The 25,881-nt window shown below is 44.1% G+C and overlaps 1 protein-coding gene across 3 annotated transcripts in view; it reads right to left on the bottom strand.

Moving 5' to 3' along the window:
• AK4 (adenylate kinase 4) overlaps nucleotides 1-25,182 on the bottom strand; it is an 89,735-nt gene extending 64,553 nt beyond the window's left edge. Inside the window, exons 1-2 of one of the 3 annotated variants that reach the window (XM_066376495.1) lie at nucleotides 25,111-25,182; nucleotides 24,263-24,537 (exon numbers count right to left, since the gene is read on the bottom strand). In XM_066376495.1, coding sequence (XP_066232592.1) covers nucleotides 24,263-24,407 — 145 coding nt within the window. In that variant the 5' untranslated portion in view covers nucleotides 24,408-24,537; nucleotides 25,111-25,182. Of the gene's footprint in view, nucleotides 1-24,262; nucleotides 24,538-25,023 lie in introns of those variants that run through there. The other 2 variants (XM_066376494.1, XM_066376493.1) reach the window with 2 other exon arrangements.
• Nucleotides 25,183-25,881: the final 699 nt, after the last annotated feature.

Below are 25,881 nucleotides of genomic sequence, written 5' to 3'. Positions count from 1 at the left end.
CTTGTTGTATGCGCCTTGACCAGGCAAGCAGCAGGGTTTCGAACTGGCGACCTCAGCAATCTCAGTGTTCCAGGTCAATGCTATATCCACTGCACCACCATAGGTGAAGTCTTAATGGGACATTTTATCCCTGGCTATCGTGTCCCAAGTTTGAGAATGATAGTGTCTCTATTAACTGTCTGACCTAAGGCAAGTTAAACCTCTGAGGCCATTTCTTTATTTTAAAGTGATACAATAACAACTGCTCTGTAGATTTGTGTGGAGACTAAAGGGTAACAGGCACACATTAGCCAATGCCGAGCCTAGCACATGCTTGACCCACTGCAAGTATTAGGATGACCAAGTCACAAGAATTATACAAAGTGCAAGCATCACAGGTTGCTGGTCAAGAAGAAAGTGCTGAAGAACAGAAAACAGCTGATTTCTAGATTCTTGGCAATTTCATGAGCAGGAGTGACTCTGCAATATTTCAATACTATCACTCTCACTGGCTAAGTGATGTTTGACCTGTCATTTAATTAGTATAAGAATTCTTGTAATTTAGAAGTGAGATTGTTAAAATACAACATCAGCGTCTACTTGGACTTTGTGAAGCTATACAAATAAGACCTTCTGTACCACGTCTTAAAGGCCAACCTGAGCCTGACCTGCGGTGACGCAATGGATAGAGCATCAACCCAGAATGCTGAGGTTGCTTGTTCGAAACCCCAGGCTTGCCTGGTCAAGGCACATATGAGAAGCAATCAATGAACAACTAAAGTGAAGCAACTATGAGTTGATGCTTCTCTCTCTCTAAAAATCAATAAATACAATCTTTTTTTTTTTTTTAAAAAAAGGCCAACCTGAGAACTAAAACTTCAAGTAATGGGAGGCAGGGAAAGAGGACAGCACACAATAATTCAAAGCCTCTACTATTCGCTCATGCTTTCAAAAAAAGAAAAATCTAGTTTGCTGAAAGACAATGCATGGTTGATATATCTGACCCACGGTGAAAACATATAGTTTAAAAATTTACAAGAAACACAATTTCCAGGTCCTTAAACATGGACCACACAGAGTGTTAAAGAGTGGACTAGCATAATAAAATACCCTTTTTAAACAATTTACTTGGTAGATTTTGAAGGAAACAGGCAATTCAATACATCCTTGATAATGGGTGGATTGATAGCTAATAGTCTGGTACCCTATTTACGAGTTTTGTGATTAATTGTTATCAGTGGAATTTCAAGAAGTTTGAAAGTTTTATCAACTATGATGGCACAGCATTTGTGTGTTCCTTAATTAAAGACAAGCACAAGGCATAGAAGCTGGAAAAGGCATACAGAGCAGATATAACCCTTTCCTTTGATACCACTCCAGCTCACCTGGAGTCACTTCACACAGCATCCCAAAGGTCAACTTTTAGAAGGTAAATCCAGCCGTTACCGTCCAATTGAAAACCCTTCAACAGCTTTCTGATGCCATTAAATAAAATCCAATCCATTCCAGGGCCCTTAAGGCTCTATTTGTTCATGTCTCTCACCTGACCTCCTTCCACATACTCCTTGCTCACTAGGATCCAAAAATACTACCTTTCTTTCTGTTTTTCAAAGAAGCTGTGCTTGATCTCACCCTAAGGCTTTGGCTTCTGCCTGGAACACTTTGATCATAGATCATTACCTGTTCATTCCTCTGGCTATTGCCCTTCAGAGAAGCCTTCCTAGTCACACCACCTGGTATTGCCAGCTTAGCCCTCATTACTAACTCATCAGCATTTCATGTCCTTCCTAGCGTATATCACTATTTAACACTCTATCAGGTTTATTCCACGTGGGCTCATTCGTCTTTTCAACTTCCTCACCCCCTCACCTCCCTGGGGGTTCCATCTTCTAAGAACAAAGGGCTATTTGAGTTGGTAGTCAAAAAATATCTGCTGAGGCCCTGGCCGGTTGGCTCAGTGGTAGAGCGTCGGCCTGGCGTGCAGGAGTCCCGGGTTCGATTCCCGGCCAGGGCACACAGGAGAAGCGCCCATCTGCTTCTCCATCCCTCCCCCTCTCCTTCCTCTCTGTCTCTCTCTTCCCCTCCCGCAGCCGAGGCTCCATTGGAGCAAAGATGGCCCGGGTGCTGATGGCTCTGTGGTCTCTGCCTCAGGCGCTAGAATGGCTCTGGATGCAACAGAGCGATGCCCCGGATGGGCAGAGCATCGCCCCCTGGTGGGCATGCTGGTGGGTCCCAGTCGGGCACATGCGGGAGTCTGTCTGACTGCCTCCCTGTTTCCAGCTTTGGGAAAAAAAAAATCTGTTGAATGAATGGAATATTATATAGAAATTAAAAATGTTTTTGAAGAAGCTTTAAAAACACAGGGAAAAAAATTCTCACAATGTATATATCTCAGTGGGAGGGAAAAAGCTATCATTTCAACAAATACAACCCAAGTTACTTTGCTGGGAATAGTGGGGCAAAAACACAAGAAATAAAAAAATAAAATAACATTAGGCTTGACCAGTCAATGGCTCAGTAGATGGAGCATTGGCCTGGGACGCTGAGGACTCAGGTTCAAAACCCCGAGGTTGCCAGCTTGAGCACGGGCTCACCAGCTTAAGTGCAGGGTCACTAGCTTGAACATGGGATCCTAGACATGACTCCATGGTCAATGACTAGAGCCCAAAGGTCGCTGGCTTGAAGTCCAAGGTCTCTGGCTTAAGCCCAAGGTTGCTGGCTTGGGCAAGAGGTCACTGGCTCAGTTAGAGCCTCCCTGGTCAAGGCATATATGAGAAAGCAATCAATGAACAACTAAGGTGCCGCAACAAGCTGATGCTTCTCATCTCTCTCCCTTCTTGTCTGTCTGTACCCATCTATCCCCTCTCCCCTTCGCTAAAATAATAATAATAACATTAGAATTTTCAAGTGTCAAGGTGGTGTTAGGGGTAATTTTTATGGCCTCTTTAATTTCTTCCAGTTTCACATTTTCAAAATTTTCTAAAAGGCATGACTTTGATCAGAAATGAAGCTACTTAAAAAAAAAACTGCACTGAAAAGAATGCTCATATTCAATAGCTCCTATGGCTAAGAGAACACTTTGTTCAAGTCAAAAATAGCTCTCTACAATGTGTGTGAAAACCCCAAAGAAACCAGGAAAAGATAAGAGGATGTGGAATGAACCTGCAGACTGAAGGAAGAGATGCCTTAAATCTGGTCAGACTCCTTGACCTGGGCTACATCCCTAGTCTCACCACGCTAGAAAAAGAATGGAATATAGCATGTTCTAGAAATCCTGAAATACACCAAGAGCCTGTAGGACTGACACAAAGGTTGAATATATAAAGTTGTTCTAGATACATCCCTGAACTCTGCCTTTCAAGTCTCTCTAAAACAGCTTCTCTATCCTCCAGTTCTCAGAAATTTTCACTTACATAAGAAGACACACAATTACACTTGAGTATCAAACAAACAAACAAACAAACAAAAAAACCTGAGCCCTCTGAACTAGGTCATCTTTTCAGAGAAGGGAGACTCAGATCATAATCTAATTTGAAATGCTAGTCCCATCTGCAAACCCCAGCAAGAGCTGGAGTTAATATTAATTAAGCACAGAAACAGGTTTGTTGTTGAACATCTTTTCTCTCAGTCAAGTCCAGGATGCTTCCCAATAAAAATTTGCTGACTTTCTGCACTTGATATAGCTCCAACACAGAAGAACGTGATTTTTAAAAATACCACTATTTGAGGCCCTGGCCGGTTGGCCTGGCATGTGGAAGTCTCAGGTTTGATTCCCGGCCAGGGCACACAGGAGAAGCGCCCATCTGCTTCTCCACCCCTCCCCCTCTCCTTCTTCTCTGTCTCTTCCTCTCCTGCAGCCAAGGCTCCACTGGAGCAAAGATGGCCCAGGCACTGAGGATGGCTTCATGGCCTCCACCTCAGGTGCTAGAATGGCTCCGATTGCAGCAGAGCAACACCCCAGAGGGTCCTAGCATTGCCCCCTGGTGGGCATGCAGGGTGGATCCTGGTTGGGCGCATGCGGTAGTCTGCCTGTCGGCCTCCCCCCACTTCTCACTTTGGAAAAATACAAAAAAAACCCACTATTTGGCCCTGGCCAGTTAACTCAGTGGTAGAGCATTGGCATGGCGTGTAGATGTCCTGGGTTCAATTCCCAGGCCAGGCACACAGAAGAAGCATCCATCTACTTCTCTACCCCTCCTCCTCTCTCTTCTCTCTCTCTCTCTTTCCTTCTTCCCTTCTGCAGCCATGGCTCCATTACAGTGAGTTGGTGAGTTGGCCCCCTGGGCGCTTAGGATGGTTCCATGGCTATCTGCCTCAGGTGCTAAAAAATGGCTCCAGATGGGCAGAGCATCTCTCCCTAGTGGGCTTGCCGGATGGCTCCTAGTTGGAGTGCAAGCAGGAGTCTGTCTCTGCCTCCCTTCCTCTCACTAAAATTTAAAAAAATAATAAATAAATAAATAATACCACTATTTGCCCAACCTTTAACACAGGATTCTCACAGTCTTGGTTTCAGTTACCCATTACTAAACAAAGGAAGCTTTCATTACATACATAAAGTTTCAGTGGGACTCACGACTGAGTCCATGTGTGTGCATGCCCTCACACACACATCCACATCCACACACACGCACACACAAGGTAATATTCCTATGACAGAATGTAGGATCCAGCTCCTGTCAGTCTAAGAGAACTCTCCCTTCTATTAACTTATGCAATGAGCTAAAGAAAATGTGAGCCAAGATCTGGGGATGAGTCTTCAAATAAGGTATTTGATAAGTCTTAGCCTGCACAGCTCCAGGCAGACCAGACAGAGCCAATGTGTGACAGCTATCATGAGGGTAATCTCAGATCCGTGGAGAAGGGAAGCAGAGTTTGCTTCCCGGAAATATGCCTCACTGGGGTATTATTTTAGGCTGGTTAATTTTAAGAAACAGTAAACATGCCAGACATTGGAGAAGCTCCAAAAACAAATAGACGTTATCCTCTGTAAAGTATATTTATGTTTGTAAGGGAAATCTCCATTTGCGAGGGTGTTTCCCTCACTGTACCAGACATGCCTTCACTTTCCATGGAGAAGGCTTAGACTAAAATCTGCATAGCAATCTTATCCTGTTTACTGTGCTCTTCCTGGTAATCTCCCATAGGTGACTCTCCACCCATAACATCTTTTTTGTCTTTAGCTGAAAGTGGCATTCAAGGTGATGCCTTCTGTCATTTTGACCAGTTACTCAGTTTTACTGGGTCTCTACCATGTATATAAGAAGTATCACATTATTAAACTTTTCATTTGTCTTTCTCTGCTCATTTGCCTTATGTCAAGAACTCAAAAGGGTAAAGGAAAAGTTTTTCCCCAAAAAAACTGGGGAGCCAAAGAAGAGGTAAGCATTCTTACCCTGTCAGCTTCCCTGAACTCTGTTGTTGGGGCTTAATGGAAGTTAGCCATGGTGAGCTCATTTTAAACTGGCAGGAGAAAATACTAGTGAAAAGTTTCTTGGGTAAATGCAACTCTGGTGAATATTTGGTTTGAATGTTCCTGTTTTCCGTTGATCCTGTTCCTCCCGGAGATGGTAGACAGAGCCCCTCATGGTTCTAGTTTTCTGCCAGCCGGAGGGTGCACATTCATCTGGCGAGCATTGGAGTAGGCTATAAATCTGAAGATGGACAATTTTTTTCAAAATGAAGTTACTCTAGGCCCTGGCTGGTTGGCTCAATGGTAGAGCGTCGGCCCAGCGTGTGGATGTCCCAGGTTCGATTCCCGGCCAAGACACACAGGAGAAACGCCCATCTGTTTCTCCACCCCTCCCCCTCTCCTTCCTCTCTATCTCTCTCTTCCCCTCCTGCAGCCAAGGATCCATTGGAGCAAAGTTGGCCCGGGCACTGAGGACAGCTCCATGGCCTCTGCCTCAGGCGCTAGAATGGTTCCGGTTGCAACAGAGCGACTCCCCAGATAGGCAGAGCATCACCCCCTAGTGGGCATGCTAGGTGGATCCCCATCAGGTGCATGCAGGAGTCTGTCTCTCTGCCTCCCCGCTTCTCACTTCAAAAAAATACAAAAAAAAAAAAGAAGTTACTCTACTCTGTTCAAAGCATCTGGGGAAACACATGGTTTCCACTATTTTGGAACAGCTGTTTCTAACTCTGATGATATAAGGTGTGTAACCAATAAGGGGTTCCTTGGTTAAGCCATAAAAAGCTTATTGGTTTGAGTTGCTATTGAGATTATTATTATTAGATCTTCTTGTCAAAAGCTGGACAATGGATTCTTTGAACTGGAAAAACTTCTAATTTGAAAAATTTTTAGATATCTTTCATCCTAAACAGCTGTTTCATGGGTCCTTATTGAAAGACCAAATACAATGGCAAGCCTTCTTGATTTGAGCACTCATTCTAGTATTCCTTTATATAAGTAGATCAACCTATGATGTCATTTAGGTGGCAACTCAATTCTTCGAGGAATTTAAAACAGCTGCCCTTTTACAGTACCAGAAACAATGCAAAGCAGCCTGACCAGGAGGTGGCGCAGTGGATAGAGTATCAGCCTGCGAAGCTGAGGACCCAAGTTCAAAACCCTGAGGTCACTAGGTTGAACACAGCCTCATCCATCTTGAGTGCTGGGTCCTTGGCTTGAGCTTGGGGTCATAGAAAAGGCTCCAAAGTCACTGGCTTGAGCAAGGGGTCACTGGCTCAGCTGGAGCCTCTCTCCTCTCGGCCAAGGCACATATGAAAAAGCAATTAATGAACAACTAAGGTGTCACAACTATGAGTTGATGCTTCTCATCTCTCTCCCTTTCTCTCTCTCTCTCTCTCTCTCTCTCTCTAAAAAATGCAAAGCCCACCAAACCTCCCTAATTTATCTCAAAAGGCTAGGGAATATTGGCCTTAGGAAACAAGTTGTTCTAGAAGGAACCTGGATTTCTTTCCCTGTGCCTTTGAGATGTAAATGCCTGGTCATCTCAAGGAACTCCTATCTAAGCTATCTTTACTAAATGCATATTTCAAGAAGGTTATTCTTAGTTTTTCAGGATTTTTAAAAAAAGTTTAATAGGCATGCTCAACTACTATATTTTTAAAATTTGTTTTAACTTTAATAGAGACAATTCTTATCTAAATAAAAATAAGGGGCCCTGGCCTGACCTGTGGTGGTGCAGTGGATAAAGTGTTGACCTGGAATGCTGAGGTTGCCGGTTCGAAACCCTGGGCTTGCCTGGTCAAGGCACATATGGGAAGCAACTAGTATGAGGTGATGTTTCCCACTTCTCTTCTCTCTCTTCTCTATCTAAAAATCAATAAATAAAAACATTTTTAAAAAATAAATAAAATAAGGGGCCCTGACCAGTTGGCTTAGTGGTAGGGCATTGGCTGGGCATGTGGAAGTCCTGGTCAGGTTTAATTCTTGGTCTGGGCACACAGGAGAAGTGACTATCTGCTTCTCCACCCCTCCCCCTCTGCCTTCTCTCTCTCTCTCTCTCTCTCTCTCTCTCTCTCTCTCTCTCTAGTCTTCTCCTGCAGCCATGGCTTGAATGGTTGGAGCAAGCTGGCCCTGGGCACTGAGGATGGATGGCTCCATGGCCTCACCTCAGGTACTGAAATAGCTTGGTTGCTGAGCAGCGTGGCTCCAGATGGGCAGAGCATTGCCTATCGAAGGCTTGTTGATGGATCCTGGTCAGGGCTCATGCAGGAATCTGTCTCTCTGCCTCCCTCCCTCCCTGCCTCTCACTTAATAAAAGAAGAAAAAAGGAAAAAAAAAAGTGGGGTCCTGACAGAATAGCTTGGTTAGAGCATTGCTCTGAAGCACAAAGTTGCTGGTTCGATCCCCAATCAGGACACATACAGGAACAGATCAATGTTCCTCTTTCTCTAAAATCAATACACTAAACATTTTAAGAAAAAATAAAAAGGGGGAAGTAAGGTCATTTGAACAGAGCCCACTCCTTTTATGGAAGCCATGTGGTCCCAGTTTGCATCAGTTTGTAAGTTAATGTATGTGAGAATACATATGTGTTATAGATGTGTGGTATTTTCTATCCTCAGGTGGCACTGATAATTCATAAAAGAGTTCTATTTAACTGGCTTAAAAACAAACATTTATAAATGAATAATCCAGTATTCTCCTCTCCCTCTAGGGAGCACATCCAAACCTTTCTTTTTCCCCTCTTTTCTCCCAGGCATCTTTGCCTTTCTCTTTCCTAACTCCAAGGGCACTTACTATGCCTCCTAGGTAACTTGTTTCCTGAGTGGTATGCAGCCCAGCTGGCTCAGTTCTACAACCTCTGTAGCTTTCTAAATCCACTTCCTCTTATAATTTGAAAATAAAAATGAATCTGGGTATTCTAAAATTCTCAGAAATATGAAAACTAGCCTAAACGCTTTTCAGGTTCATGTAATTTGGGAAAAATACTCAGAATTAAAACTTGTTTGTTGGTTTAATTAAAACAGACATATTTAGAGTTAACATTAAACATTACTTTGATTCTACCTAGACTTATAAACTTGTTAGCAAAGCTAATAACTTAGAATGATGGCTGACTTGGTCTAACATTTCATAAAGCTTTTGTGGGTAACCTAGACATAATTATTGAGAACAAGTAAAATAAACAGTTGTAGGTGGAATAAAAAGTTTTTAACTGAACTTTTCAGCAATATTTCTTTTATGGTATGTCTACATGTCTACTTAGTTTCCCCAAATATTTTGGTAACTTGAAACCTTAGAGTTCTATACTAAGTTAAATTAAATGATGAAAATTACTATCTAGATCATTTCCAAAAAAGGTAAGATACTGAAATATTAATTGTTAAATGAGGCTAAGTTTATCTACTTTGGCCCTTATTACAGAGAAAGGAAAAGATACATTTCAGTTTGCTAGTAAACATGTCTTGTGTCAGACTGAAAAACTATACTACTAAAAAGGGCACGTTTCTTGAATTATAAAATATATTTGCCAGTAAAAGAGCCCATATGGCCCTGGCCAGGTGGCTCAGTGAATCAAGATTGACCCAGTGCGCCAGAAGTTGCAGATTCGGCCCAGTTCTAGGCATATACGAGAAACAATAGATGAGTACACAACTAAATGGAACAGCTAAGTGAAACAAGTTGGTGCTTCTTTCTCTCTCCTCTTACCTCTCTCAAATCAATAGAAAATGAAAAAAAAAAAAAAAAAAAAAAAGAGCCAATATGTTTCTAGGTTACAAAATGTATTCATAAATTCCAATCAAAAGCCAATATAGCCTGACCAAGCAGTGGCGCAGTGGGTAGAGCATTGGACTGGGATGTGGAGGACCCAGGTTCGAGACCCCGAGGTCACCAGCTTGAGTGCGAGCTCATCTAGCTTGAGCAAAAACTCACCAGCTTGGACCCAAGGTCGCTGGCTCGAGCAAGGGATTACTTGGTCTGCTGAAGGCCCGCAGTCAAGGCACATATGAGAAAGCAATCAATGAACAACTAAGGTGTTGCCATGAAAAACTGGTGATTGATGCTTCTCATCTCCGTTCCTGTCTGTCTGTCCCTACCTATCCCTCTCTCTGACTCTCTGTGTCTCTGAAAAAAAAGAAAAAAGAAATCCTTTAAAAAAAAAGCCAATATAATTGCTTACTTACTTAGTTATTAGAAATCAAGGTTTTTAAGTGTTAAAAATTACTATATATGTAATCGAAACTACTAAGAATAATAAGGGAAATAACTTTGAATGGAAGGGAAACAGGATGTGTTTTAAGTAAAAAGAAAGGGGGGGAGGGGTTGAGGGTATAAGATATGGAAATGCTACTTTGGCAAGGGAAATGAGAGCAATTTTGTTTAAACTAGACCTTGAGGTTACAAAGGGCAAAACTAAGAATATGCAATAATTGAAGAGAAAGAGCCTGACCTGTGGTGGCACAGTGGATAAAGTATTGACCTGGAAATGCTGAGGTCGCCGGTTCGAAACCCTGGGCTTGCCTGGTCAAGGCACATATGGGAGTTGATGCTTCCTGCTCCTCCCCCCTGTCTCTCTCTCTCTCTCTCTCCCTCTCTCTCTCCTCTCTAAAATGAATAAAATAAAAATTAAAAAAAAAAAAAAGAAGAGAAAGAGAAAATTTTACCTTGTTTAATTAAACTGACCACAACTGAATTGCTGTTATAAGGGTTTTAATTTTAAAAATTAAGCTTTGGCCCCGGCCAATGGCTCAGTGGATAGAGCGTCAGCCTGGCGTATGAACATCCCAGGTTTGATTGCTGGTCAGGGCACACAGAAGAGGCAACCATCTGTTTCTCCCTCCCTCCCTCTCCCCCTTCTTTCCCTCTCCCCTTCCAGCAGCCAGTGGCTTCATTGGTTAGGGTGTGGCCTCAGGAGCTGAAGAGCTCAGTTCAGTGGTTCTCAAACTTTTTGAAGTTGGGGCGCATTTAAAATCCTACAAATAATTGTAGGTGCACTATATACAGATTTCTGAGAAATATGTTATAATAATTAAGTCAAAGATTAAAGAAAAAAATATAAAGTCCAAGCATGCTTTTATGGTAATTAAATGAAATAAATATGACAAAATTAAATTTATTCTGACATAAAAAAACATTTTTATGTTACATTTTTTGAGTTATGCTTTTTAGAATTTGTAAAAAAGAGGGGTTAAAAAAATTACAAAAAAGTTATCTTTTTATATATATAGATACATTCTTAGTAAGATTTAGTAAATTCAGCAGGTCCCAGCACGAGTGTGTTAAGTTTTTTCATTATTGTGTTTATGAGAAACATCAGCCTGATGTGTCCTAGCGATTTCTTCAATGTTTGGGCATATATTTGAAAGGCAAACTCTCATTTCCTCGTTAATACATTGAAGAATTCCTCTCTTTTTACTCCTAATTGTGTTGAGTGCAGAAAACCCCCACCATACATATCATCTTAACTTTACACCAAACAAAGGATAGAAGAAACTTGCCTCCAGTCTTTCTGGAGAACATGGGGGGTAGTGTAAACAATCCAGCACCACAGCTTAACAGTCTTTTGAAACCTAATCAGGCAAGTGAGGTGGGGGGTTGGGCAGACTGTCAGCTTACAGCCAATTCCCCACACCTCTGTCCCTCAAAGATCTAAACTCCAAAAACCCTGTTGGTTTTTTGGTGCCCAACAGGCACATATTTCTCTGGAATACCATAGGGCGCACCTGGAAATCTTCTAGGGCACACCAGTGCACCCTGGCACACACTTTGAGAACCACTGGCTTAGTTGAAGAGTGTCAGCCTCAGGTGCTAAAAATAGTTCACTACTAGATTGGGCCCCAGAGGATGGTTGCCAGGTGGATCCTGAGGCCTATGCAGAAGTTGGTCTCACTACCTCCCCTCCTCTCATCTAAAAAAAGAAAAATTAAGCTTTAATACCAATGGTAGCCTGACCAGGTGGTGGTGCACTACATAGAACATTGGCCTGGGACTCAGAGAACCCAGGTTCGAAACCAGTGGTGGTATTCAGCCGGTTTGCATTGATACCTAATTTTATGTTGAGTTCGGAGAACCGGTTGTTAAAATGGCACTTGTAATCAGGGTTCTTTCTAAGGTGAGCACCTGGGCAGCTGCCCAATGTGGAAATCACAGATTTACATTCCTTACTCTTTTTTAACATTCCTCTGTACAACAGGTGTATTCTATGCACCCACAGTAATGTTCATTCTGCCCATAAGTGAAAAAAAATGCAAATGAGGATGTCAATCAAAAAGCAATATGGAAATATCTTAACAGTTTTATTACTTTTTGTCATATATTACTTAATACTTTTTCATTAATATTTTAAAGCTTTCTTATAACATAATCTAGTTTTATGTATCTTATTATTCTTATTTAAGTATTAAATGCATGAAATAATAAACTACCTTTTAATATATCATTTTTTTTACACTTAGAACAGTCATTAGGGCAGAGAACTGGTTGTTAAATTATTTGAATCGCACCACTGTTAGAACCCTGAGGTCGCTGGCTTGAATGCCAACTCATCCAGCTTGAGCACAGAGTCACTGGCTTGAGCAGGGGATCATAGACATGACCCCATGGTCTCTGGCTTGAGCCCAAAGGTCACTGGCTTAAACCCCAAGGTACTAGCTTGAGCAAGAGGTCACTGGTTCAGCTGGACCCCTCTCCCATCCCCCCCATCAAGGTACATATAAGAAAGCAATCAATGAACAACTAAGGTGCCATAACAAAGAATTGATGCTTCTCACTTTCCCTTTCTGTCTGTATGTCCCTGTCACTTTCTCTCACTTAAAAATAAAAGGAAGAAATATCAATGGTTACTAAGGTTAAGCTAAAAATTAATTTTATTTTATCTACTAAAAAAATTTTTCTTACATTGTCAATCTCTTCCATATAAGAGACTGTAAAATGTTTTACTTTTCAAGTAATCTTTCAAGAAAGCAAATATTCCGTTTTATCAAATTAATTTTGTTTTATATTGTCTTAATCACATTATTAAATACTTAAGAAAACTAATTCTTCTCAATAGTAAGAGTTACGTTTTGCTAACCATTCCAGGGGTCTCAAACTCAACTCAGCATGTGGGCCGCATAGCAAGATCACAGCCGTTCGGCGGGCCGCACTAGATCTACAAAAGGCAACTGTTACGCAACACTTTTCAGTGTCACAAAACGACCAGAAACTGAAGTTCGTGGATTAGTCTGTGGGCCGCACAAAATTGTTCGGCGGGCCGCGAGTTTGAGACCTCTGAGTAACCTGTATGTCTTTGAAATCTTTTATTGTCCCTTTAATTAAATAATTAAGTATTGTATTATTATGACCGATGATCTTTATTTACTCAAGTGTTTTAAAACTTTTTTTTTTTTTTTTTTTTTACAGAGACAGAGAGAGTCAGAGAGAGAGATAGACAGGGACAGAGAGAGATGAGAAGCATCAGTCATTAGTTTTTCATTGCGACACCTTAGTTGTTCATTGATTGCTTTTTTTTTTTTTTTTTTTTTTTTTAACGGGGGAAGAGATAGACAGAGACAGACAGACAGGAACGGAGAGAGATAAGAAGCATCAATCGTCAGTTTCTCGTTGCACGTTGCGACTTCTTAGTTGTTCATTGATTGCTTTCTCACATGTGCCTTGACCGTGGGCCTTCAGCAGACCGAGTAACCCCCTGCTGGAGCCAGCGACCTTGGGTCCAAGCTGGTGAGCTCTTTGCTCAAGCCAGATGAGCCCGCGCTCAAGCTGGAGAGCTCGGGGTCTCGAACCTGGGTCCTTCCGCATCCCAGTCCTACGCTCTATCCACTGCACCACCACCTGGTCAGGCAAACTATTTGATATTATTTGACAATTTCCCAAAATTCTAATTTTTTTTTTTTTTTTTTCCCTTTTTATATTTTTCTGAAGCTGGAAACGGGGAGAGACAGTCAGATGGACTCCCACATGCGCCCGACCGACCGGGATCCACCCGGCAAGCCCACCAGGGGCGGAGCTCTGCCCACCAGGGGGCGATGCTCTGCCCCTCCGGGGCATCGCTCTGCCGCGACCAGAGCCATTCTAGCACCTGGGCCAGAGGCCAAGGAGCCATCCCCAGCGCCCGGGCCATCTTTGCTCCAATGGAGCCTTGGCTGCGGGAGGGGAAGAGAGAGACAGAGAGGAAGGAGGGGGAGGGGGTGGAGAAGCAAATGGGCGCTTCTCCTATGTGCCCTGGCCGGGAATCGAACCCGGGTCCTCCCCGCACACCAGGCCGACGCTCTACCGCTGAGCCAACTGGCCAGGGCCCAAAATTCTAATTTTTAAAAAGAGTCCTTTTCCTAAACTAAAAATTGAGATTTCTTAAAAGGGCCCTTGAGTCATTTCCAAGGACATCTCTCTCCTTATAAGAGGGAAATATTAAATTAATTATCCTTACTCAGTATGTTGAATTACATGGGAACCAAGGTCAAATAAGTGATGATAAACTGCTAGGGTATATGGTATGGGTAAAAAAAATCTGTAAATTAAAAAAAAAAAAAAAAGTCTGTAAATTAAATAAATAGTCAGGGCTATGGGAAACCCAAGATAGCCTCTTGGTTATTCTAGGCTCCCAGGAAAACCCCATTTTTCAGCCTTTTGCATTCCTTGTCCAACATGGGACTGCACTTCATTCAACTGCCACTTAGTATGGGTTATCAATATGTTGTGTGTATGTTTTCCAGATGAGTTAAAGCCTCCCTGTGCTGCAAGACTGATGATGTTACAGTGGCAAAGAAACTGTTAGAAAATGTTTCCCATTTGGGGTATACCTTCCACAGTTTCTAGACTTGGAGGCACTCACTGCTCTGGGCAAATTATAATATGAGTGGTGATGAAGGACTTGTAAACTTCCTGAAATTTCTTTATCACCCTCAATCATCAGTCAAGGTCAAAAGAACCAATGGAAAAACTGGATTCAAGTAGACTAAGTCTTAACTATATACATGGGAATGAATATACTGAGAAGGAAGATTATAATTTTTATTACTTTTTATTTTAAATATTACAGATTTTTAAAACCTTTTGTCTTCCAAATATAAAGAAAGTTGTTTCTTTTAAACTACTATGACTTAGACCTGTGGTGGCGCAGTGGATAAAGCATCGACCTGGAAATGCTGAGGTCGCCGGTTCGAAACCCTGGGCTTGCCTGGTCAAGGCACATATGGGAGTTGATGCTTCCAGCTCCTTCCTTCTCTCTGTCTCTCTCTCCTCTCTCTCTCTCTCTGTCTCTCGCCCTCTCTCTCTCCTCTCTAAAAATGAATAAATAAATAAATAAATTAAAAAAAAAAGAAAAATAAACTACTATGACTTATATCCATTTGTGAACAGAATTAAAACATTTATCTTTTTCTCATTACCTGATCCCTCCAGTCTTTGGAAACTCAAGTGAGTATTCTCATTTTCATGACAATATAACTGTTTGCATAAGTTCAATAAAAACCTGTTTTCCTTGTAACCAGGACATGATTGGAAACATTGGTTTTATCACCAAAAGCTTTGATTGGAATGTCATGTTTGAGATATGCATACACTCTTACATGACCAGACAGCTTTATACAACTAAGATTGACCTTGGGAGCCAATAAAAAGCCACTTGATGCCCTGGCCAGTTAGCTCCGTTGGTTAGCATGGTCTGGAAACAACAAGGTTGTGGGCTTGATTCCCAGTCAGGGCATATAAGGAAAGCAATCAATGGATACATAACTATGTGGAACATGTGAATGCTACCCTCCCCTTCTTCCTTTCCTCTCTCTGTCTCTCTAAAATCAATCAATACCGGCCTGATACCTTGCTTACAGGATTCCCAGCAGTCTACAAGGTAAGTAAGTAAAGGTCACTTCCTGGCAGGGACAGAATCCTCAAGATATTTTGGGGATCACAAAGAGAGAGGACTACATCCAAATCTAAAAAGATATTGTAGGTCTGCAGATCAAGAGTTAACCACCTTGATGTTGTAGGAAGATTATAGACCCAATGATTATAGACTCTATAATCTTAATACAATATCAAGGACCAGCAGTTGGAAAACACGTCTGTAAGTGAAGTATAATAGCAAGTCCTTAGCTTGGTGTTTCTGGCCTCAAGAGGCTATTAAAATTAATTATTCAATTTAGAAATTTCTTGCAAAGCAGATTTAAGAGTCTACATGGTTAATAATTTTGTTGAACTTACACATATAATTAGGCCAAATCTATTGAAACTAGACTTAATTTGGCTATCTTTGGTAAAAATGAGGGTGATTTTAGAGGGAAATATTTGTTTCAGTAATATACTTTTTAAACATAAGATTCTAGTACTGTTGATTGTCTTTTGAGGTTTTGTTCCTATCTGTAAACTGGATGGGATCCCAAATTACTAGTTTCCTCAAAATTTGGCTGAATTCTCCAAACAAACGTTTCAAATTTTTTTCCATCCTTTGACTTGGAACCAATGAGAATTAAATCTGCCCTTTTTCCTCAAGCCTTGCAAACTGCAACTAGATAATCTGATATAAACTTAAGAGAAACTGTCAAAATTGCAGCAATAGTTCATAGCTTATATTTAGACGATCTCCAGGCCTGACATAAGCCACTAAAAACGTTTGCATGAACACCTGATGACAAAGACATTTCAACCTGCAAAAGCTTTCTGACTGCCATCTAGCAATCTTCTTGAATGGCTGTTCCCTTGGCTCAGAAACACTTGTTTATTTTTAGCGAGCAAGAGACAGAGACAGAGACAGATAGGTAGAAAGATGAGGAGCATCAACTCTTAGTTGCGTCACTTTAGTTGTTCATTGATTGCTTTTCATATGTGCCTTTTGCGGGGGGGCGAGGGGCTTACGGAGGGCTCCAGTGGTGTCAGTGAACTCTTCCTCAAGCCAGCGACCTTTGGCTCAAGCCAGCAACTTTGGGCTTCAAGGCAGCGACCATGGGATCATGTCTATGATCCCATCCTCAAGCCAGCTAACCTGTGTTCAAACTAGCAACCTTGGGGTTTTGAACCTGGGACCTCGGTGTCCCAGGTCAACACTTTCTCCAGTGCACCACGACCAATTAGGCTCAGAAACTGATCTATAATTTGCACCAATCTTTGACCTTGGTTTTTCTTTTGTTTCCATAGAGCTACTTCTTATTAATTACCAGATTGCTTGCTCAGTCTAGGCCTAATGTTAGGAGTCCATCTTCAAGACTACATTCTGAAATGAGACACAACTGCTTAAATAAACTTAGCTAGTCTAAGATAAGCTAGTTTAATAAGATATGGAACAATTTATCGACATTCCTTCTGGAATGTGAAGCTTCTTACTTGAAGTTTCAAAGATGGGACTGTGGGGAGTAGTCTTCCACCCCAAAATATGCCTGTTGGGCGGATAAACTGTATTATGCTCACTTTGTTAAAGATGGCGCTGCCCACGTGGAGGCCGTTGCCCAGGTGATATTAATGTGTGTCTCTGTGGGTTGTGGGCAGGCAGGATCCTTGTAGCCTGGGGCTTGGTTTTAGGATTAAGCCTTTCCCACCCTTTTTTTTTTTTTCTATATTTTTCTGAAGCCGAAACGGGGAGAGACAGTCAGACAGACTCCCGCATGCGCCCGACTGGGATCCACCTGGCATGCCCACCAGGGGGCGACGCTCTGCCCACCAGGGGGTGATGCTCTGCCCCTCCGGGGCGTGCTCTGTTGTGAACCAGAGCCACTCTAGCGCCTGGGGCAGAGGCCGAGGAGCCATCCCCAGTGGCTGGGCCATCTTTGCTCCAGTGGAGCCTCGGCTGCGGGAGGGGAAGAGAGAGACAGAGAGGAAGGAGAGGGGGAGGGGTGGAGAAGGAGATGGGCGCTTCTGTGTGCCCTGGCCGGGAATCGAACCCAGGACTTCTGCACGCCAGGCCGACGCTCTACCACTAAGCCAGCCGGCCAGGGCCCTTTCCCACCCTTTTTGATGTGGGGTGGTACAATCCCATCATGCCCCAGATAAGTGACTTTGTATTAGAAACTTCCCTATTTCATATATTGGATTAAAGGTTATGAATCTACACTATAAAATGGGGGCAGAGCCTGACCAGGAGGTGGCGCAGTGGATAGAGCGTCGGACTGGGATGTGGTGGACCCAGGTTCGAGACCCGAGGTCGCCAGCTTGAGCACGGGCTCTTCTGGTTTGAACAAGGCTTACCTCAAGCAAGGGGTTACTCGGTCTGCTGAAGGCCCACGGTCAAGGCACATATGAGAGAGCAATCAATGAACAACTAAGGTGTTGCAATGAAAAACTGATGATTGATGCTTCTCATCTCTCTTCATTCCTGTCTGTCTGTCCCTATCTGTCTCTCTCTCACTGTAAAAATAAATAAATTAGTTAAAAAAATTAATTAAAAGAATAAAGATTTTTAAATGGGGGCAGAACAGGAGCTTGCTCTCTCGGTTCCTGAGATTATCATTAGAAGAGAGAGCAGAGAGGAGAGGGGAAAGAGACCACGTGGAGGAGGCCAGGAGAAGCAGCCAAGATGGCAGAGTGTTGAGTGAGAGGCCAGTTTGTGAAAAGTGAAGAAAGGAGATGGGGAACAGAGGTGAATAAGTCTGGTGAGCAAGAAACATTGGATTCTAGGAAACTTGGATAAGTCAGTAGCTTTGTGAGCATTGAATGTGAGTGGATTTTGGAGCCCAGTGTGTGTTTTTACTTGCCCACCGGGTGCAAGCTAGAATTAAAGACGATGGCCCACCAGCTTTTGGCGCTGCTGTTTCTTTGCCGACTGTCCGAATCCAGTGCGAACCTGCATGGGCCAGGCAGCTGTGATAGTGGCCTCAGGACCGTGGCTTCCGGCTTTACAATGCCTCTTTGGGATAGTGATTGTTTAGACTGGTTAATTTTAAAGACAGCAGAAAGGGGAGAAGCTTTGAAAAACAAGTAGAAATTATCCATTGTAAAGATTTACATTTGTAAGATAAATCTCCATTTGTGAGGATGTTTCCCCCACTTAACCAGGCCTGCCTTCACTGTCAATGGAGAAGAAATGTACAGATTTGCATAACAATTTTATCCTTCTTTATTGTGTAACCTCCCATAACTGATCCTTTATCTTCAACATCTTTTGTCTTGAGTTACTCAGTTTTCCTGGGTCTTCTCCATGTATACAGGAGGTAAACATACCTGTTATTAAACTTATGTTTTCCTCCTGCTAATCTGCCTCATGTCAATTTAATTATTAGACCAGCCAGTAGTATTTTGAAGGTATTAAAGAGAAAATCACAAACCCAAAATGGCATCACTGATGCTCAACGCCTATGATACCAAATCTAAATTTAATACCTGGTCTAACTATATTTTCAACTTCTCCATAAAACATAATTATTCTTACTTATGTTTATTTATTTATTTTTTTATCAATTTTAGCGAGAAAGAGGAAGAGAGAGAAAGAAAAAGAGAGGTAGGAACATCGATCTATTCCTGTATGTGCCCCGATCAGGGATCGAACGGGCAACCTCTGTGCTTTGGGCATAAAACATACTCTTAATAAACCAGTCTGGACTTCTCTGCTCAACACCAATGAGGTAATCTGTCACATGGGCCCTCTACATCCCCTAGAGAAATAAAAGGCAATTATTTCAGCTATAAAAATTGTCATAGAGCCCGATTGGTGGTGGCACAGTGGATAAAGTGTCAACCCAGAAACATGATGTCTCTGTCTTGAGTGCAAGTCCACCAGCTTGAATACAGGTTGTAAAGCCAGTAGCCACGGCCACCATCACAGCTGCCTGGCCCATGCAGGTTCACATTTGATTCGGACAGATGGTAATGAAACAACGGAGCCAAGAACTGGTGGGCTATTACCTTTAATCCTAGCTTGCACCCAGCAGGCAAGAAATACACACAGTGGGAAAACACTTCTCTTTCCATTCAGGGCTCCCAAAGCCACTGACTCATCCAAGTATTCCTAGAATCAAAGGTTTCTACCTCACCAGCCTTATTCAACTCTGTTCCCCATCTCCTTCTCTCTGCACAAACTGGCTTCTCCTTCAGCACTCTGCCATCTTGACTGCCTCTCCTATGCAATGCTAATTTCAGGAACTGAGAGAGAGCAAGCCCCGGGTTTGCCCCTTTTATATGTAGAAATCAAAGCTGTTAAGCCAGTATACAAATAAGGAAGTCTCTGATACAAAGCCACTTATCTGAGGCATAAATGGGATTCCTCATAAGAGAGCACCACCCCACATCATGCAACAGTCAAGAGTGTGGGGAAAAGCTTAGTGTTGAGAAGATCTTAGTATTAAAAGGGCGGGAAAGGCTTAGTCTTAAAACTAAGCCTTAAGCTATAAGGACTCTGCCTGCTTACAGCCTGTCTCCCACAACCAATGCAAACTATAAGTGAGCAAACATATACATCATGTAAAGCCAGTAGCCACAGCCACCATCACAGCCACCTGGCCCTTGCAGGTTCGCATTAGATTCGAAAAGATAGTAATGAAACAACAGAGCCAAGAACTAGTGGGCCATTAGCTTTAATCCTAGCTTGCACCAAAGGGCAAGTAAAAACACACACTGGGCTCCAAAACCCACTCATTCAGCGCTCACAAAGCTACTGACTTATCGGAGTTTCCTAGAATCAAAGGTTCCTAGCTCATCAGACTTATTCACCTCTGTTCCCCATTTCCTCCTCTCTGCACAAACTCTGCACTAACTGGCTTCTCCTTCAGCATTCCTCCATCTTGGCTGCTTCTCCTGGCCACCTCCACATGGCCTTTCTCTGCTCTCCTCTCTAATGCTAATCTCAGGAACCAAGAGCGCAAGCTCCTGGTCTGCCCCACTTTATAGTGTAGAAATCAAAACCTTTAATCCAATATACAAACAAGGAAGTCTCTGATAAAAAGTCACTTATCTGAGGCATAATGGGATTCCTCATGAGAGTGCACCACCCCACATCATGCAATCAGTCAAGGGTGTGGGGAAAAGCTTAGTCTTAAAACTAAGCCTAAGGCTATAACCACCCTGCCTGCTTACAGCCTGTCCCCCACACCCAATACAAACTATAAGTGAGCAAACATATATATCATATTTACAAACTTACTTGACCAACACATCATATTTGCAAACTTATTTGACCTACACAGGTTCACCGGCTTGAGCCCAAAAGTGGCTGGCTTTAGGCAAAGCTCGTCAGCTTGAGCAAGGGGTCATCGGCTCTGCTTCAGCAGTCACAGTTTCTATCCCCAGACAATGCACATATGAGAAGCAATCAATGCACAACTAAAGTGAAACAATAATGAGGAGTTGATGCTTCTCTCTCTTCCTCCTTCTCCGTCTTCTTGTCTCTCTTTCGCTCACTCTCTCTCTCTAAAAAAGTTTAAATTACATTTTAAAAAATAGTCAAGGAGATGGAAAGTACAGCACAGATATAGTCAATAATATTGTAATAACTGTGTAGGGTGTTAAGTAGTACTAGACTTACTGGGGTGATCAGTTCATAAGGTATATACATGTCTAATCACTATGTTTTACACCCGAAACTAATATAATGTTGTATGTCAACTTTAATTTGAAAATAAATTTTTAAAAAATCATTCTCTTTTAAAGACAAATAAAGGACTATAACAGAGATTAAATGTGCATGACAAAAACACTTCCTAGTGTCCCCAATCCTCAACTTCCCAAAAAAGATGATGTCCAAGGCCTAAAGGTAATCTTTTTTTCTCTTGTTAATGGTTCCCTTGCCCAACCTTCTTCCTACAAAAATCTTCCATTTTGTAAACCCCTCTGAGTGCCCCTCTAGTTGCTAGATGGGATTTTGTCCCATTCATAAATATTTAATAAAGCTAATTAGATGTTCAAAATTTACTCAGTAAAAAAAAATTTTTAAACAAAGGATTGAAGAACATTATTCCTCCCCAAAACCTTTTACCATAAATCTGACCTAATAAACAGAATGGATTTGCTCACTGAAGGCTGTCTGACTCCTTCTGGGGAAGATGTAGATAGAATTCCTGACCCATGCCTTCAACATAAGCTTGCTGAACTCCTTTTATGCATTATTTCCTTTGCCAAATCCCTCTCCTCTAAGTCTTTCAGTGGGAACTGAAACATGGTAAAAGTAGACAAAGGGCATATCATCTTAAATATTGCTGTAGCAAAAAAAAAAAAAAATTGCTATAGCCCCCAGCACCAACGGCGCTGTTTAACAAATAGCAGGTACTGGTAAATATCTTTTGGATGAATCAAGACAATTTGCTGCATTTTGTTCCAACCGTACATGACAGCAGCAACCAAATGAACAAGCTGTGTGCAGAGAAAGAGACAAATTCTGCCAGGGCAGGTGAAGGAAGGCAGATTTCCCAAAAGCAGTGAGTAACCCCTTCCCTGGAAGAGAAGCTTTTTACCAGGCAGAGGCTGCAAGAAAACCATGTGGACAAAAGTAGCCCTAATCAAAGCTGGAGCAGATGGCCTGAGCTACTTTCCAATTCAAATTCCTACCAAGGTTTTATTTTCTGGGGTTTTGTTGTGTTGTTTCATAATCTCCTTCAAACCTTCAGCTATAAAGAGGGGCCATATACAAGGGTTGTTGTGCTTCTCTGCCAGGAAACTAGCTAAACACAAATAGCAGGTAACAGAAAAAGAAATATTGTGGAATGTTTTATTTACTAGGCAGTGAGCCTGTAAGACTCTCAGACCTTCTGACAGAGAAAAATAATCCGAGAACACCCTCCAAGTCCACTAGAAAAACAAGCCATTCTAAAAACATTTTTTATCCTTTATTTTTCTTCTTCTCTAAACGGGTTCATGCAAAACTGCTTGATTGCCAACAGGAAAAAGAAAAAGGTAATCTAAACATTTTATAGTCATTTCTTACTCCAGGGAGAAACACTGGGGGCTAGAGGGTTAGGAATGAAGAATGAAAACTAAAATTGAGAACAAAGGGAAGTTAAAATGAAAAGAGAGAGAGAGAATCTGGGAAAAGAGCAAGTGGAAAATTTTCAAAACCTCCAAGAGAGAGCAGAAATATGCTACTCCCCATGACATTCTCTTTAAAAATGTAAAGGACCACTAATCCAGCCCCAATATGGATCTAAAGCCATTTATGCCAGAAGGAAACAAGTCACAAAGCCAAATATAGAGCATGCTAAGGAATGGGCTCAATCCCACTCTATCATTTCCTCCCCTCACTATGCCTCCATCTCTCTACCTCAGCACAAAACCCTTGGGTTGAGCTCACCTTCCCTTTCACACTGCTTTCTCCAATAACACAAAGAAACACCCCAAAACACTGAAAGAATACAATGCATCTGAATGCGGTGTTAAAAAATTAAAATATACCTAAGCAAGGAACAATAACCCCCCCCAGAGAAAATTCAGGGTATAACCTGGTACAGAGAACTCTTCTTTCTTTCAAAGATGAACGTGGGGGACGGGGAGCGAGTAGAATCAAAAATCAAAATAAACACTTATGTTTACTACCCGTTTAAGAGATAATAAAACTCTTGCCTTTAAGATACGTGTGTGTGTGTGTGTGTGTGTGTGTGACAGAGACAGAGAGAGGGACAGATAGGAACAGACAGACAGAAAGGGAGAGAGATGTTCTTCGTTGTGGCTCCTTATTTGTTTAGCCAACGACCTTTGGGCTTAGCCAGAGACCATGGGGTCATATCTATGATCCCACGCTCAAGCTGGTGAGCCCTGCGCTCAAACCAGATGAGCCCTCTCTCAAGCCAGCAACCTTGGTTCCGATCTTAGGTCCTCTACATTCCAGTCTGACGCGCTATCCACTGCGCCAGCGCCTGGTCATTCACCCTTAAGAAACTTAATTCCTGACTTTTGGAGCTCATTTTCCAACACAGTCCTCCACCGACCTCTCCAAACTAATGTGTGCTCCTGTAATGAAGATCCCTGGATAACAACCACCTTGGACAGCACAGAGAACAGAAGCGATTGTCAAGTACCCCGTTTGCAATAACAAGGTTTCATAAATGAGTTGCTAATTATAAGCATCCGCATCCCAGGAGGATTACTTATCTCGAAGCAGTACAACAGCTACCTCTTGCCTTTTAATGAACTGGTGTGAACGTGGGATGGAAGGAAAGGGAGACGGGCCAGTTTTGAAAACCTAAGAGATCAGGCGATCTATACCTTCAAATTCATCATGCATGCCAAGGAACGTATTCTCAAAAAGACAGTTCTATAGAAACTGGATTCAATATGTAATTTATCAGGTTGAGTTTCTTACTAGTCTCCTAATGGCCAGACCCCGGCTTGGGGAGAGGGAGAGTTCATGGTGAGAATTCACCTTAGAAGACAACAGCGAACAGACAGGCCTTTCAGAGCCAACCAGGTCTCTGCTCAGAGGCCCGAGGCGACACAGAGGGTCTGGAACAGCGCGAGGCTCCCAGCACCGCGGCGCCACAGGTTCCCCAGCGCGCAGCCCCGCGGACTCCCACAGGTGGGCGGCGCATGGCCTGGGGGACCTGAGGGGCCTAGACGAGAGGAGGGGAGCAGAGATGAACCCGCGGTGCGGGGGGCGGGGGAGGCTTTGCCTCAAGGATGAAGAGCGAGAAGGGGGCTCGGCAATGTCAGCTGGCTGCTGCTCGCTCCCTGGGCTGGGTGGTTACCGGCTTTTCCCCAAGGCAGGAGGAGCCTGGGCGGAGAGAAGAGCCGCGTGCATTTCCCATCCTCCTCCCCAGCTAGCCTTGGCCTTCTCCGCGGGCATCCGCACCGCCGCGGGCCACCGGCTGCATGCGCCCCGGCACGTAGGAGCCTGCACACGACCACACGCGGGCGGGGGAAAGGCGCCCGGGGGCCGAGGACCCGGCTCCCCTCCGGCGGTTCTTCTGCCCGGCCTAGCCGGATCCCGCTGCGCTTCACCCCCGCCCCTAGCCTTTGTACCCCCCTCACCCGTGTTGGCTTTGATGTTCTCCCGCAAGAAGTGGCCGCTGGAGAGATGCTGGAGGCCAAAGTTCTGGGCGATCCTCTGGCACACGGTGCCCTTGCCCGAGCCGGGCGGCCCGAGGATGACCGCCCGCAGGAGTTTGGAAGCCATTGCCTTCGCAAGGAGTGGAGCAGCCACACGGGCTACCCCGGGCAGTGGCCTCGGAAAAGCCCCAGAAACTTTGTTTCTTCTGTCCCTGTTTCTGACACCCTCCGCTCGCGTAGGGACTTGCCAGCCGCCCCTGCAGGGGAAGGAGAGACTTTTAAGACAGCCCCTCCCCTCAGCCCCGGCGGGGCGGCTCGAAGGCGGAGTGAGGCGCCACGCTACACCTCCCCGCCCTCCTCGCCCCCACGCCGAGAGCCTGGAGAAGTCCCGCGCCTCCCAGACACGGTCAGCCTTCGGGGCTCAGAGGTCGGCCCGACCAGTCCCGCCTCAATCCCTCCATCTCGCTCCCCACGCCACGCCCGAGGAAGGGTCCGGGTGGCCCAGCATCCCCACGCCAGTCCCACACAGAGGGGAAGCAGGTCTGCGATGACTCCAAGTGCACCCCACCCCGTCGCCCCACGAACCGGGCGGCCTGAGGCCGGAGCCCCTGCCCCGGTCCTCCCACGTGGGCAACGTTTAATCCTCGTCTGGGCCCCTCCCGGCGGGCTGTCACAACCCCCCCCACCCCCCACCCCCCCGGAATCGCAGCGGACGACACCGCCTGCGCGGACCCACCGCCCACCTCCGCCCAGGGTTAACGGATGCGCTCCCCCGCCGGGAGAAGTCGGAGTCCAGCGCCTCTCCACCCAAAGCAGTCACATAAACACACCTCGGCTGGACGCGGCGCTCCGACAGGCTTCCAGCCCGGATCCCGTTGGGCGGAGCCGCCTCCGCCCGCCCCCACTCCGGGTCCCTGTCGGCCGCGCGGGACTCTGTGCCTTACGTAAGCCGAGGAGACCGGCTCCGCGCGAGATGCTGGCCCGCGCGTCTGCTCCCCTGTCCACAACCCTGCCTCCCCGCCTTCCCCTGCCCACGTACTCCCAAAGACCCAGCAGGTGCTGCGGAGGCCAATAGAGGTGGAGAAGACACAAGGGACAGAAAACCCTTTTTGGTGGTTTGGTGGTCTCCTAAGGACCCGACCTACTGTTAGGGGAAAGAAAAACTCAACTTCTTGAGCGCCTGCTGTGCATCAAGTTGGGGGCTAGGTGGTTTCCTTACGGAATGACCATTCCTAGTAGGGTATTCACAGGTGAGGAAAGGAGGCTTAGAGTACGGCGATTCATTTCATTTCTTTATTCATTCATTCAGCAAAAGTTTATTGAGTGTCTACTGTGTGACAGACACAGGCGCTTGGCATATAGCTGTAAACTAGAGAAATCCTACCTTCGTGGAAGCCACATTCTAGCGGGCATTTTGAATCCTCATCTACCTGACTCCGAAGCCCAGGCTCCTTGGGGCAGAAGAAAGGAGAGGATGATTCCTAACATGCATGCACCCAGGGTCTTACAGGATTCCAGGACTTCAGCGACCAGCTGTTGACACTGCATTTACAACTCATCAAATCTAAATGAATGCTAACTCCTTCCCCTCCCCCCTTGCA

Source organism: Saccopteryx leptura, chromosome 3, assembly GCF_036850995.1.
Source record: "Saccopteryx leptura isolate mSacLep1 chromosome 3, mSacLep1_pri_phased_curated, whole genome shotgun sequence".
NCBI classification, from domain to species: domain Eukaryota; kingdom Metazoa; phylum Chordata; class Mammalia; order Chiroptera; family Emballonuridae; genus Saccopteryx; species Saccopteryx leptura.
This window is presented reverse-complemented; position numbering and strand designations above follow the sequence as displayed.